We start from the raw sequence: 16,668 nt of genomic DNA, 5'->3' as shown, positions 1-16,668 counted from the left end.
TGTTTAACAGTCTCTTAAAATATGTTCTTATTTTCTAGATTGAAGGATGGGAAAAGTATATGAAATCATCACTTTATTTTCAATATGCTTTCCTAATATAAATTTCTTAATGTCAGCTTTATGGACATGATTGAATAGCTGAAATTAAAGAATGGTGGACAAAACAGGAAGGCATGAAGAGGGAGAGAAGAGAGATGAGTCCATAGATAATTCAAGACATTGTGCCCCAAACTGTAATACACCAAGGACAAAGAGGGAGTCTATCTTAGGAAGCCTAATCATTGCCTGGCCCCATCACTACAGTTAGCTGTGGCTTTTTATTTTAAGAGGGAAGACATGCTTTTTTGAAAAAGAAAGAAGGAAAAGAGCAAAGCTAGTTCAACAGAGAATTAAAAGCAGACAGAGGCCCGGATAATAAGCACCAATAAAAGTTTTAGCTGACATAGTTTCAATTTACAAATCATTGGCTTTTCCTGGCAGGACTTGGGGAAAGAGGGTCAGGAAGCATCCATGCATAGCCCGGAAGAAGAAAATATGGAAATCTTTAAAATTAAAGAAGCTTTTAGCACCTTACTCTGAAACATTTGATTTGTGGTCATCATGATAAAATTCTAGTGAAACCTAAGTCCTCCCTTGTCTGCAGGAAACCCTGGCATGAGGAGGTATGTCCTTAAACCTTACGGTATACCTTATGTAGACGTGTATCCTTTGCTACCAGGAATCCAGTCTATAATATTCATGCAGAAAGATGGTTTTTTTTCTGCGTGCATTTTGATTTCTTTTAAACCTGAGCATGAGGAGACCCTGATGAGAATATAAAAAATTAACCTAGCAGTAAACAAACCCACTGAAACTAAGGAGAGCTGCTTACATTCATGGTGATTAATATTGTTTCTTAAAAAATGTTAAAGACAAAATTAGAACTCAGAGGTGCACAGATACTCTGGGTTTAGTGTGTAAGACCTGGAAGACTGCCAATGAGAAAGAACAGAGGGGGCTGTTGGGGTTGGAGAAGAGCAGAGGGCTGGGGAGAGGCTCAGTTCAGTGGGTAAAGTGCACAAGTGCTGGAGCTGGAGTTCAGATCCACGGTACCACATAAAAGCTGGGTGCTGTGGTGGCCTACTTGTAATCCCAGTGCTGGGGGCTGTGGGGAGGGATTGGGGAAGCAGACACAAGAAATCTCCAGAACAAGCTGGGTGGCCAGACTAGTCAAAATGGTGAGGTAAATGTTCGGTGTGAGATTCTGCCTCAGTATGTAAGATGGAGCGCAGTAGAGAAACAACCGACATCAACCTTGGACCTCCACACAGGTGCATACATACATATGCCTGCATACATGAAAATATATGACACACACACACACACGCGCACACACACACACACACCCTCAACTGAGTAGAGAGAGATCCTGTAGAAAAAGACTCTCAGAAGCCTCTGGAAAGATGGAGGCCCTCCTTAGTGCTCAGCTGCCCTTCTCTCCTTCAGTTCTTTCCTGGGCAAGGCTGTCTGTGTTCTTACTGGTGCAGAACACAGGACATGTTCATTCTAGGACAGAGAATATATAGGGAACAATTTTTTTTTTTTGCTTTCTCACCATTTTTTCCCTTTCAGGATAAGCATAACTCTGCTTATTGAAGATCTCCTGGAACAGAGAAGGCTTTTTTAAAAGACCTGTTCCCACCATTTTTGCCAATTTCAGAAGTTTCCCTCAGGCACCGCTTTCTTGATCCTTTCATCCCCAAGTGACTTAATCTCCTCACATGGCTCTCCCTGCTGATGGCTCTCGAAAATGATCTCATCCTTCCACCTCCTCCATCCAGCTGCCCACATGACATCACCATGGGACTCAGCTTCCCAGTCTGCCCCCAAAGCCAACATTCTCTCTTCCCTTATTGTCATTAATAACAAAACAAAACAAACAAAAACCTTTCCAATTTTTGCCAACTTAAGAATTTTGTTATTCTCTTTTCTATCAAATCTTATCTGTTCTTAACTCTAATCTCATTGATTTTCATTATTTTTCATATAAATTACTTTAATGGGTAACACATGGCACCAAAGTTAAAAGGCATATTGTGAACCCTCAACCTAGCCTGGTTGTTATCTCTGCTCCTCTCACATCATCCCCCAACCCGGTTCCAGCCTTGGATGCATCTGCTGCTATGAGCTATTCCTGTATCTGTCCCCTTGCATTAAAGATGGAGAAAATTTAATAGGGTAAGACTGTGAGGGCATATTTGACTCTGCTACTTTTTCTTCAGCTTCTCTATTTGATATTTTCTTCACTATTTTACCCTCTTTATTCTATAGGTTTATCATCTATGATTCTTCTGCTTCCTTATAGAATGCTTTCTCCAAGGCTCTTGGCCTGGACCTTCCTCAGAAATGAATAAGCATCATGAACTATATTTGCTTTTAAGTACCACAGTGTCCCACTTTAAGAGTTGGAGACAAAAATTATTCAAAAGAACAAAGTAGAAGGAACCCTTATCTCTCAATCTGTTTGTATAATCCATCTCTCTTGCGCAGCATCCCTTATTTCAGTGTCAGGAGACACCAGCACACAGGCAGGAATCCTTGACAAGAGTTGTCTCAGAATCACAGCTGGGGTGAGAATTTAAAACATGGATGGATAGATAGGTGGTTGGAGAGACAGAACCAATCAAATGAAGTGTTACCAATTCCCAAAGTAATATTTCACATGATGGCACCAATATTTCCCAATTAAAGAATGTGTGAATTTCATTTCAAAGCTATACTCTAGGGCTGTGAGGGCTTGCTTCTTTTTAGGGCTGCCTGAGACCATGCAACACTGGCCCATTTAGGATTTGAGGGCTCCTATTTAAGGGCTCCTATTGATGACTTCCATTCTTATTATTTAATGATTGGGCCTGGGCTAACTGCTGAAGGCAAAGCAGAACTTTATTTGCTATAATTTCATCACACTTAGAACAATTCTAAGATTTTCATGCTCAAAGGGCACCAATCAGGATATAAATGGGTAGCCTGGACCCCCACCCTCCCATTTCCCTGTTAGATGAGGATTGTATTAATTCTTTACAACCAAGCAATCACTCAGCATCCTCTAAAAGAAATCCCAGACTTCTGAATGAAAAAATTACCAGTTTTCTACTCATTCATTCTTTTGATGGGTTAAATGTGAGCATATGGATAGACTTAGGTCTTGGGACACACAAAGATTCTGAGTATCACTGACTGACAAGGAGAAATGCAAAACCTTACATAACTCCACTTCAGGGCTAGTGTTGCTAGCATATATCTCACTCGGATGCTTTGCTGAGGATTTGGAAAAAAAGATAATTCAGTCATTTAAAAAAGCACTGTTCAGAACTGTTCACTGTCCCTCCATGACAAACTAACAGGGAAAGCAGTTTTATTTCCAATAGCAATTGTGACTTAGATCTTTCTGAAATATTAACCCTCAGTAGCCAATTTATAAACGCAGTTGGACACAAAAGTGACACTCTACATACCATCAAAACCATTATTTTTGCTGTCACTGAAAATTCTGAAAGAAGAATAGATCCAGAGAAAATTATTTTTGACTCTAATAAAAGCAACTTAGAGTATTGTCAAGCTATTGGTAGTGAGGAAATAGTATATATACTGTTCCTGTTTGAAATTAAATAAAGTCCACATTCTATTTTGTGTATCCAAAAAAATCACCACTTTAAAAAATAAAAATAAACTGTAGATGATAGATTCCTAAAATGTAATAATTTTAAAAATTTAAATGCTTGGTTAAACCTACCAGAACGAAACTGTCTTCATTTATACTGAATTCTAGAAGATGTTAAAAACCGCAACTAATTCATCATGGAAAATCACGGGGCTGGCAGATATGTGAGCTGTTAACCAAAGGAAGAGGGCAGTACATGGGGACGGGTAGCTATGACAGTCTTGGAGATAAATTAGGCAGGCAAAGGATAGTAACGAGGAAATCAGACTACTAGAACACAGTGATTTTCCAGTGATCCATAATCTGTGATACTTTCTTCAGGAGCTTCTAAAAGAGACAGAGGCCAATGGAACAGACTCTGGTTGGGGGCTGTGGGAGGCGGTGAGTTGTCATGGGTACCAGACATCCCTGACCCTGCTGCCAAAAAGCACAATGTGATGAAAACGTGGAAATAATGAATTCATCTAAAGGCCTCTAGCTGCTGAGACACTGGAAAGTCCTTCTTATGAAACGGGTTTAACAAATGGCAGCACTTTTACCTAGACTCTGATGGTCCCAACTAGGTACAGTTCTGTAGGTTTACATGTTGTCATCTATGAAACGCTAGAAATCAGGCTTGCATGTGTCAACAAATACAGGGAAGTCTTTGGAAGAAAGCTGGACAATTTGGGCAAAGGAATACTACTTTCCACAGATCGGTTCACACTTAGATAATTCACTTTTGTTCAGGGTCCATTCACTCTGAAACTTGGGTGCTAAGTAAGCTTTTTCCTCAAATGGACAAATGTCACATGCAAAGATTCAGTACTCCTTGAGAGGGATGTTGTCTTTTCACCCTACCCTGTCCTTAAAAAATTTCCATTTTAAGCTAATTCATAAATTCCTTCAGTATTACAAAATATGCTTACTTTTAAAACCATACCAATATTTCTCACAGAATTTAGATAATGTAATTTTTATGAATTGCTATGTGTAGTTGTTTTCTAAATGGCTATAATCAAATGACTCCTTGGCTGAATATCTGTGTTTCATTTTTATTCAATAGTAGCAATAAATTCCATTCAGTAAAACAAATATCAGACACACATTATATGAATTTTACAACTGGGTTTCTAAGATGTGTAATCTCCTGCTTTTGCCTTCAAGGACACTCAAGCTGTGCATCTACTAGCTCCCTCACTGGAGAAGCACCTGCTGGATTCTTAATGTATGACAGGCTGTACATAGTGTAATGGAAACACTACAATGTTTTGCTTTGAGGAGTCAGCAAAGGTTCTTTAGGATGATGTGGTCTTAAATGGTGTGTTAATATTTTATAGGTTCAAAAGATGTATGAAGGGAATTTCTGGAGGGAAAAAAAGATCTGTAACCGGCAGGATAGTCAAGAATGAGGGGAAGGGCACAACTTTCAGAGTCGCTGGATATACAATGCATATATGTCACATGCAGGTAATATGCAAGTGGCAGAGGTATCATTTGAAAGGGAAGATGGTAAAAGGGTGATAAGTTAGTGCCTGCTGTGAAGTTTGGGTTTGAAAGATGGCTGAGTGGGGCCATAGGAGTTCTTACACTGGGAGTATGACAAAATCAGCTTTCTGCTACAGAATCAGGACAAGCATGGCAGTGGAGGATGGGAGTCAACTGCAGTTCTCCATGTTGAGGAGGATGCTGGTTCAAGCAACAGTAGTGAGGATGAGACAGAGAACCAACTCAACAGATACTTTGGAAGTAGAATAATTAGAATTGGAGACCTCCTGCATGTGGCAAGCAACTTAATTGCTGACAGCCGCTGAAGATAAAGCTCCAGCTTGGGAAGCAGAACAGGATGTGACAGAAATGTACTTAAACTTCCTTGTTATTTTGGGGATGTGTGTAAATATATTTACTCAATTTGAACAAAAATATCCTAAAACTTTTCAAGATGTAAACACATCAGGCACATTTTTTTTTGTTTAAATTTAAATATGTCTTGCCAAGAAATCTAACTAAAACTAGAAACAAATATAAAAGCTGTGACAGTAAACCGAATAGGAAAGGTACAAGAGAAGAGACTATGTAATTTCTTAGCTCATGCATTTCTCAACAACCTTTTTAAAAATATATATGTATGAGTATATTGCCTGCATGTATGTAAGTGCACTGGAGGTCAGAAGAGGGCATTGGATCCTCTAGAATTAGAATTACAGATGGTTGTTGGTTGCCATGTGGGTGCTGGGAACCAAACCTGGGTCCTCTGCAAGACCAGCCAGTGCTGTTAATCACTGAGCCATCTCTCTATCTCCTCAATAATCAATATTTTTTCCAAGTATTTCATCCACTTGAAAGTAGATTCCACAGAGGGGAAAATGGTCAAAGAATGTGAAGGTGGACTATCTAACCACACTGCAATCAAGGTAAATTCTAACATGGACAAGTATACCATCAGCTCAAGGCAGAACAGAATAGGAAGTAAGGAAATTTTGGAGTAGCTGGACTTTCAGGACAATCAGGAACTTTGAGAATTATTGGCACCTTGAGTTGTGGGGAGGTGAATCATGGAATGCACAGGAGTGACCCTCCAAGCCCACACTGTAGGGGCAATTCAAGGAACTCAGTTCCTTCTAGCCAGACCCTCACATGGGCAGTTTATTTAGCATGTGTTTTGCTGGATGTTAATATTTCCTTGGAGATTCAATAATAAACATAGTAGCTATAAAAATAGTTGCCATTATCCAGGCATTTGGATTATATTGTGCATTGTGCTAAGGGCCTCCTATGAATCATGCCCTGGAATCTTTACTGTCACCTTGTAAGGGGAGCCATGTTCAGCTCCACTCTGCAGGGGAGGCTTGGCATGACTAGAGGACTCACTAGCTTGCCCAGCATCCTGACCTGAGGAAATAGGCTTTCTAGTTTGTGGTTCATAAGCCATGGTTCTCTGAGCTCCATGGGCCCCTGGATTTTTATTTGTTATTGTGGTCTTTAAATGAAGAAGCTGAGAACTGCTTGAAAACACAGTCAGGTTCTTAATCCCCTGAGCCTGGGCATTTCCCCATCTGTAAAATGGGGGTGACATTTGGGTTACTTCCAAAGTGGAGTCCTGTGGAAATAGAGAGGCACATGAGAGGGAGGCAGTGCTGTGCAGTGGGTCAGCGTACAGCCAGTGTGCCTGGGTTCTGTGGTTAGCTGGGTGGACTTAAGCAGGCTTCTTGCTCTGCTTGCCTGTTTCCTCATTTGGCAAATGGTGATAATAACTATCATCTTGATCTGTTTCTTAACAGGATTAAAATAAATTATGCTAGAAAATAGCTTGGAATGGTGCCAAAGATTATACTATATATTTGTTAAATAAAAAACAAACTAGCATAATGTATTATCTCTATCATACAATAACAAAGATTTTGGCATTTTCAGCCAAAGAGCTAAGTACTGTGAATGAACACGACTTCCTAGTTTATATTTGCACACAGTCTAGCTCTCCATGCAGGCCTGTCCAATAGAACATTCCTCTTCCCTCCTGCCATACTTTCCAGGGCACTATCCATCTCTCCCTTCTGTTGAGTCATGACACACAACAGCCAATTCCATGAAGATGAGGTGAAATGGAAGAATGAGGTTTGGAATTTCACTCCTACTTCCTCTGTCCAGGGCAATGTTTCTGTACTGAGAATGTTCTAAAAGACATGCATGCCTACGCTACATCTTTGCTTAGGGAAAAGCTCAGTGATTTTGAGGCACAATTTCCAACCACTGGCCTAAAGGGGGTAAATGTGGACATGTTGAATTAAAGCTTTAATTGCATTTTTTTGGTCTTTTTTTTTTTTGAGAGAGAGAGGGTCTCCCTGTAGCCCCAGCTGGCCGGGAACTCACTATGTAGACCAGGCTGGCCTTGAACTTAGAGATCTGCCTGCCTCTGCTGGGGTTAAAGGCATGTACCACCATGCCTGGCATTATTTGCATATTTTTGTGGGTGCTTTTCTTTTGTTCTGCGGGGGACAGGGATGAGCTGCAGGGTCTTCATATGTGGCTTCCCATGAAGGTTCAGCTTTCTTTACAAACTTCAGTATCCTGAAGGACCCAGATATAGACCCGTGCCATCAATTTTGATTACAAAAATGAACCACATAGTATCAGAAAGACAAATATCATGTTTTCTCTCATTGTAGTTCTTATATTTTATACAGATATATAAAGTCATGTATGTATATGACATGACATGAATGTAGAAGCCAAATTGTCCAGGATTACAAGGGAAGGGGGGAGGGGGATAAAAGGGAGAATAAGCTGATTTTATACTGTCATAAAATTGTCTTTATGAAACCCAGCACCATATACAATGAGCATAGGACAACTGAAAATATTATTTTAAAAATGGAAAGAAAATAGGCTAGAGTCTGAACTAAGGGAAATGTATGATAATTCGTAATGTCTCCCTGATCCTATCCACATTCATAGACTAACATAGGGTAGGAGCTGCACTACTGTAAATATCAGATTTAAGGACCAGGCACACTGGTTCTGCATTTGTATGAACTTACTTGTCTTAAGGACTTTAGTATAGCCCACACGGACACCAATGAGCAAGTCAACTTCCTAAATGAATTTCTTAACCTCAATAGCACAGTAGGCCCTCCCCTAAAAGTGAAAACCAGCACTACTATATGAAGCAGCAATCCCTGGGTACCTGCCCAAAGGAATTAAGAGAAGTGTCTCAAAGGGACCCTTGCATACTCGAATTAACAGCATTATTTACAAAAGCCAAGAGAAAGAGAGCACTGTATCAGTATGATAGGGTAAAATTCAGCCTTGAACAGGAATTCTATCACATTACAATACATGTATGAACTTTGAGGATATCATGATACCTGAAATAACAGTTATACGAAGACATAGAATGATTCTATGTACATTAGACATTGGAATTAAAAGTATGGAAGTCCACAGACACTAGAAACAGAAGGGTGGTTATCAGGAACTGAACGGAGTGGGAAATAAAAGAGTGGCTGTTTAATAGATCTAGAGTTTCAGTTTTGAAGATGAAAGGTCTGGGAGGTCCATCACACAACCCCATGAATACCGCTATTCAACTGAACACTGTCAAATGGCTAAGATGGTAAAATGTATTTTTTGCCACAACTAAAAATTTAACAAATAATGAAGTTCTTAGTCTCAGCATGCACTAATGACGAAGGCTATAAAGCAGCTATGCAACACTGTAAGGGATCAGGGAGTGAATGGTACTGGCTTTGCAGGCCTCCAGCCTCTGCTGCAGTTACTCTACTCTGCTGTGGTACAGTAAAAGCAGCTAGAGACAGTGAGCAAGGCATGGCACATGAGTGTGCTCCAAGGAAAACTTGACCTTAAAAACAAATGGTGGGTCATAAGTTGCTGACTCTTGCAAAAGTATTGATATCTACCTAAGAGATAAATATTATCAGCTTATAAACATCAAAGGCTCCTCTGCCTGAGAATTATGACTAAGAGTTCTTTTTCCAGCATCGAAGATTAAAAGGAACAAAAGTAAGCAGATTCAGCAGGATGAGAACTTACTTGAGGTGAGAGGCAAATACTCCACCAACAAAAGCAAGTGTTGACTCTGCTCCAGTGGCTACACTTCTTCCTAGGGGAGCTTACAGATTTTAGAGCTTAATGATTTAGAGAAAAAATATAATAAAAATATTACAGCTGGAGAAAGCCTGGTGATTACATTTAGTAGATGAAAAAAATTAGACAGATCTAGCTAAGCAGCCACAGCTGGTGCAGGCCAGATTGGGAACGGAGGAAGGCTGGCTTGACTCAGGGCTCCTTCGATCTTCAGTCAGGAGCATCAGCCCACCAGCTTGCAAGGGTTTCGGGAATGTTATTCTCAATGGTTTTAGTGTGACCCTGAAACTAATTTTTGCTGTTTACGAAGTTCAGTGGGAGAAAATCAATAAAGACACACAAAGGGCCAAAGGCCTCATCTCATGAAAATCAGAACTGAAAGCATGGGTATAATTATTTGTTCCCTTCCAAGTTGTGCCATGTGCAAATGGCAGGCTTTTCTGATGGCCTTTTGGCAGTGAGATTCAATCTGCTTGGGGACCACAAATAATAAGTGCCCTAGTTAAACATCCAAAACAAAACAGGCACATACCAAACCAACCAATGAACATGGAGAGTTATGAAAAGATACACTTAAGAGGGTATTCTTGTTATAAAAGGAATTTTCACCTTACCTCATGAAAGGGATCAACCCAGTATATAGAATTCTAGAATGAGCAGAGGCAGAGAAGACAGTGGAGTCAATTACCCTCCTATTTTTATGTGGGAACTAAGCAAAGCCCTGAGGGTTAAAGTTCTGCTTAGATACTTAACATTGGTCCAGTCAACAGACCAAACTTGAAATATACTCTATTACTTAACACAACTCGTTGGAGGGTCCCAGACCTCCCCAGGCATTGAATGGAAGAAGGAACTGGTTTTATACAGAGTGGATATGCCAGGGTGGAAAACTAAAGGCCTCCAGCACGGTGCACGAAGGGTGAGCCGTAACACTCCTGTAATATGTGGCGTCTTCAACTCTCATGCGGCCTGCCCTCAATTGCTTAAAGAGCCTGACCTCTGACAAAGACCAATGATTTCAGCAGTAATTAATGAAACTGTCAAATTAATTAACCCAAGTCTTTGTTCACAGTGGGGGGAAAAAACCCTTCTACTATCAGTAGTGCTATTTATTAGTCTTTGACCAAGCTTTATAGACCCAAACCTTCACAAGTGGGACAGAAGGTCACCACTGACTGATGGCCCTAATAAAGTACTACCTAGTAAGCTGCCAACATTTGTTAATAAACCTTCTCACTATAACGTGGGTTAACAGGCCTCTACAACCTAACGGTATTTCAAACAGACACAGACAGGTCTATGAATAACAGCATATATCTATCACTCATATTTTCTATAATCCTTTTAGATATCCTTTTGAATTACAGTGCCGGAACACCAAACAAATGCTGCACAATTTCATTAAACTATTTAATAAATGTCCCTGGTTAAAACACTGGTTCCCTTATCCTTGTATCTGAAGGCTGACTCCTACAAATGCCCATGTATACATTTCCATTCTAGCTCTTTAGAGGATTCAGAACTATTTTCTTACACCTAACACAGCTTTTATTCCATTTAGAATAATTACCCTCCATCCCATTTCTGACTTTCAAGAAAAACAAGACACTTAATTGACCGCAGGAGGACTCTCAAGGGCAAGGGCTGCAAAAGCTCTGCTCGAGCGCACAACTTCAGCTGATGTAATCTGCTACGAGAAGCTGACTTCTATTTTTAAATTATACCCTTTTACTCTGCCTTCAAAGGGCACATATATCACACGTTGTAACTTTGCTCATAAAATACCTTGTGGTACCAGGGTGAATCACACTGTCAGAAGGAGCCTCCAGCTGCACCCAGCTACCCAGCCCCACCCATGCCAATTTACCCAGCAGCTCCTACCCTTCAACCTTGAGAGAAGCTCTATGTAGCCTCACTCTCCAGGTATCTCCTTCCTCTGGGTCATTTTGAAAAGAAGCAGATGAGTAGCAGGGTCTTTCCAGAAGGCTGGGAACAAGCTTTCCCCTCTCTGTGTTTCTAGCTCCCTATGCAGACACTTAATACAAGCTCCTAATGTTGATGTGGAGAGCTCTGTCTTCAGCCTCTGTGCTTCAAAGGGTGCCAGAAAGAAAACAGATCATTTGCTTTGTTTAATTTTTAAATTTTCATTCATCATTTCGGTCATGCTCATGGTGTGCTATTTGAAAGGTTTCTTGACATTTGGAAAAAGCTGGAAAAAAAAATCTTGGTTGGAGGTGAACATACTTTGAATTTGCTATTTATTTATGTTTATCCTGCTTATTCCTAAACATAATGAAGAGCTTTGTAATTAAAGTGGCACTCTACAGAGTCTATCAGAAGTCAGCACAGTGTGCTTCTCTCTGGTCTACCTCCTTCTGTGACCCCATCATGCCACATTTCATCTGGGTCTGCACAAAAGTGTCCTAGTGTCTTTCCCTACCTGGAGACCTGGGCTCTCCACATCCTGCTCCACCAGGAAATCTGACTGAGTTGCTGAGAACACATATTTGGCCATGCCCTCCCCTTCTCAACACTCTTCCAGTCCCTCCTCACACATCCTCCTCTCTGATCCCTCTCCAACCACATTACTCAGGCCCCTCTTTCTTTACACTCATCTCATCTGGGCTCTGGTTCTAGACACTGTTGCTTTCATCTAAGGCTTTTATTCAAGCTGATTCTCCATCTAGAAACTCTGTTGTTTCCCACTGCCCCCATGCAGGTCCTTCCTATCTTCCTAGTTTCTTTTCTGTTGCTGTGATAATATACTCTGACCAAAACTACTTAAGGAAGAAAGGGTTGACTTTAGCTCACTGTTCATGGCTGGGAAGGTAAGGCAGCAGCAGCTTGAGGTCTTCTCACCTCAATTAATGTAATCAGGATAATCCCAGAGGCCCATCTCCTAGGTGATTCTAGATTCTGTTAAACTGGCAACACTGCTACGAATTTTTTCCTCTTATTTTATTTTATTTTTTTGTGTGTGATGCCTCTTCCTCTGGGAGTCCCATTCTAGATGTTCTTTGTGGTACCACTCCACTTTAAACAATCATATACCAAACTGCATCTTGTTTACTTGCTTTATGCTCAGTTGACCATATGAGACAGGATATCAGTATATTTCATGCTGTTATATTCCTCTGTGATTACTGGTAAACGACTGGGCTTGAATGAATGAATGAATGAATACTAAAAATCCCAAATGATAGAGAGGAGATAGCTCCTAAGGTGACTCTTGTGCATGTACCTTGTACCCAGTGGGTGACTGTTCGAGATGACTTAGAAATACATTCAGGTAACACATTCCTGAAGGATAAAAGGAGACTGTTTAACATGGAATTCCATTGGGATTCTCAAGCTTGCTAAGAGTTAAATTCCACATTATACTCTGTAACAGAACAGAGAACCTTACAATTTAGAGTCCCTCTAAAGAGGGCAGCAAGCTACAAATTAGTAATGTTCTATCTTACCTGTACAACCACATACATCAATTTCCAAAACACCAGGAGGTCAGCTGCATGTGGTGAGAGATCTGAGAGCTCTAAGGAAAGATGGCTCTGGCACTTTGGACTGTGCCTGGAATCTCACCATCTGACATGTGAGTGCTAACTCAGGAACAGGCCCTGGACTGACCCTGGGGTTAGACTCTAGAGAGAACCAACACAGTCCCTGTTGTTCTGGAGGGTTCAACCTAATCAAATACATACTTGAAAATAGACTTCTTTCAAAAAATATTATTTCCCCAAGTTCCAAGTACACCACATTCAGCTATTAAATTGGATCCAGCACACAAGGGATTAGGGAGACAGGCACTGCTTCAGCTCCTGCTGCATGGCAAAGGATTTTTTAAAACCATATTTTCCAGAACCAACAGATTGATGACACTAAACGGTAGGAAATGGTTCAATGTTCAAACCAAATGACGAAGGACTTGGTTTTTATTTCATTCTTACGCTGCTAGCAACCACCCCCACAAAACAAAACCAAATAAACACAAGTCCACGCGAAATTCTTCTGCCTTTTAGAGCAATTGTGTGTTTACTTCCATTATCAGGCACACTGGAGGTACCCAACAACTCCGAGTTGAATGAAAACTCACAGGAGATGTATTACTATGAAAATGCCTTTGCCAGTTTTAGGCATGTTTTTAGACTTCCTTTTCTTTGTCTCTTGGAGGGAAAAAAATGCATATTTTCAAGGATTCAGACTTCAATTTCCTTGTCTGACCTTGGGCTACTTATCTAAGACACGTATCATTTTCCTCATCCACAAAGAAAATGTGTGTGAGGATTATGGAAGCTCTAAATAAAACTGATCAGCACTAAGCCCTGGAGGCAGCTTTGTTTTTCTTCTTTAAATACCCACTCCACCCCATTCTCCTCAATCCTGGAATAAAGTGCTAATGACAAAGGAGATTACTGGCCTAATTACAAAGCCAGAAAACTTCCAAAGTAGCCTGAGCTCACTGGCATCCAGCTGCCAAACCTTAAACATTTTATTTACTATCACAAAGCCTGTCTTTTTTTTTTCTCTCTTACAAAATGAATGAGTTTCACTACATTGTCTATAAGAAACTTTTCTGTCCTGATTTTCCCTGATCATAGAAGCCTGCCTGACTGAGAAGGCAGATGTTAACACGTGAAGACATCTACCAGAGAGAAAATGAATGCCCTCCCCTTAACAGGGAGGGAGTCTAAATTACAAACCAAGAGAAAATGTGATTTTTAGGGGAATTTGTGTTGATCTAATATCTAGGTCAAGAAATAGTGAGCAGGGTCTAGAGCAAAGAAGTCCCCTCCTGCCTTCCCACACCTCTAACCTTTATGTACCAGCAAGGTTTGACATTCATCGTTCAAAAGTGGTGTCCTCAAAAAGAAAAATGGGTTTTTAAAGAAGTATCTCGCATTACATGGGGCTGAAGAGATGGCTTAATGGTTAAGAACACTGGTTGTTCTTGCAGAAGACAAAGGTTCGAATCCCAGCACCCACATGGCAGCTAACAACTGTCCGTAACTCCAGTTCCAGGGACAGCGTCTTCTGTCCTTCATGGGCATTGCATGACACGGGTGCACTTCCCTACACGCAGGCAATACATGCATACACATAAAATAAAAATAAATAAAAAATATTTAAAAAAAGAGGTATCTCTCATTATAAATGGATCAGCTGAAATGACTAAGACAGTTGACACAATATTATGTCAAGCCTAACATGTGGCTGATTTTTTTTTCTTTCACACCCCAAAACACATCCAGTTGCCCAAACAAAGAAGTACCAAGATAGTACAGGACAAAAAAAAAAAAAAAAAAAAAAAATCTCGCCACATGTTCATTAAATACCCAGTGTATGACTGCCATCCAGTGGTAGGATGTATTCCTGGATGACAGAAATCTCCAAACAGCTATGCTGACACAAGGTAATTAAAAAATGCACCGAAGACTGCTCACCAGTTCATTCAAGGAAATTTAGGAGACTATTAATCTCTCTAGCTACTTATTTGCTTTAGAGAAGTTTCTGAAGGGGACGATAGTAGACCACATCAACATATCGGCTAATCTCACTACCATACCAGTGCTTCTGAATGCGTCACAGAAGTTCTGATTTTATTAGTTTTAACATGAATTAGCAATTAAAAAGACTTCCCAAACTGTCTGTTGTCATGTTCTAGATACATGTGATCTGATTTCTAGTTATGCATGAAAAGGCATTTAAAAGTGACAACCTTACAAAAAGTGCACATTATATGAAAATCTGACTTCAATTAAAATCAGTTACTAAATCCTAGCAATTTCCAGCTGTCTGTTCTATCTTATCTTTAGAGAATTATATATCACATTAATTGGTATTCTGTCACATTTAAAAAATGTCAGCAATGATTAATTGTATCCTTGGTGCTTTTGAGTTATGTCTTCTTTGCCAGAGGGATTCAAATCACACTTCATTGCTTTCCAGGAGGTAACCCTTTCCACAACCCTCAGAAAACTTCCTACCTTCCTGAACTTCTCCATTTGCTTGTAGAGATCTGGATCAAGTTCCTGAGACACGTCCTTCATCCATAATAATGCCCCTCGGTATTCTGTCCGGCATTGCTCCATTCGGTTCACTGTCAGCCAAGTATCAGAGATGGCCCGATGCCGAAAAGTCTCTACTTCTTGGTGAAATCGACACAAAGGGTTTCTCAGGGCCAACCTTCAGGAGAGGACATAGCCACAATCTTGAAACTAAGTCAACCAGCATTTCCAATCCCTGACATGTTCTGTATCCATCTTAAACTCACGAACCTTTAACAGTGTCTAGAACATAAAAGATGCTACGTCTAGATATGACAGACACTAATGAAAATGTGTGTCAACTTGGAAGTTGGCCAGTGATGACTGCCCAGGTTCTGATCTCTTAATATTTAATGAGTGGGACCTCTGGGAAACACTCCATTGGTGTTGCTGAATGGTCTTAAGCCTTGGCAAAATATTTGAAGTTTAAACAAATTATATGTCAATGAAAGAAGGTCAAGGCCTGGCCATTCCTGCTTCCATTACTGGTCATTCCCTGTTTCTTGTTTTCCTGAAGTTTTGGCCCTTTGAGGATGAATGGAACAGTGTGTGACTACAGTTTCCTTAACCTGGTCATTTTGAGTACCCTTCAAAGACCAAAGTTCCTGCTGCTAGCTCTAATAGAAACAGAAGACTGAAGTATAAACTGAAGCTTTTAAAAATGATTTGGACCAGGCATGGTGGCACATGCCTTTAATTCCAGTACTCCAGAGGCAGAGGCAGGTGGAGCTCTGTGAGATCTAGGCCATCTTGATTTACATAATGAGTTCCAGGACAGCTGGGGCTACAGGGAGCCCCTATCTCTTTTTTTTTAAAAAAAAAAAAAAAAAAAAAAAAAAAAAAAAAAAAAGGCTGCACAATTACTGAAGGTCTACTGTGTGTCAGCATTATCAGATAGACTATATGATTTAATCCTTATTTACAAAAAGAAAATAGGTGTGGCAGTATATATCTGTAATTCCAGCAGAAGGCAAGAGGATCAGAAGTTCAAGGTCATCCTCAGCTACATATTAAAGCCAACCTGGGTTTCATAAGATTCTGGCTCAAAATAAATAAATAGATAGATAGATAGATAGATAGATAGATAGATAGATAGATAAATAAGTGGAGCTGCAGCTCAGTGATAGAGTAACTGCCTACCACTAAAAAGGTCCTTGGTTCCACCTCAAACACTGGCAAAAATAATAAATAGAATATTCCACCAGAAATAAATGTTTACTGCACAAATGCAAACATTATTAAGCATCAGTCATAAAAAAAACCCTGTTATTTATTCAGGAAAAAAAGGAGGCATATGGAACTTCATATAAAATATTATTTGGGGTAAAAAATACTGCTTCT

The 16,668-nt window shown here is 40.1% G+C and overlaps 1 protein-coding gene across 14 annotated transcripts in view; it reads right to left on the bottom strand.

Moving 5' to 3' along the window:
• Positions 1-16,668, bottom strand: part of Ica1 (islet cell autoantigen 1) — a 157,953-nt gene that overhangs the window by 93,031 nt on the left and 48,254 nt on the right. For all 14 annotated transcript variants that reach the window (XM_029569585.1, XM_029569583.1, XM_029569573.1 and 11 more), the window contains one exon: positions 15,268-15,466. In XM_029569585.1, the coding sequence (XP_029425445.1) occupies positions 15,268-15,466 (199 nt within the window). The remainder of the gene's footprint in view (positions 1-15,267; positions 15,467-16,668) is intronic.

Source organism: Nannospalax galili, unplaced genomic scaffold (assembly GCF_000622305.1).
Source record: "Nannospalax galili isolate Female #2095 unplaced genomic scaffold, S.galili_v1.0 scaffold62, whole genome shotgun sequence".
NCBI lineage: Eukaryota > Metazoa > Chordata > Mammalia > Rodentia > Spalacidae > Nannospalax > Nannospalax galili.
Note: the sequence above shows the minus strand (reverse complement) of the source record. Positions and strands in the feature narration are given on the sequence as shown.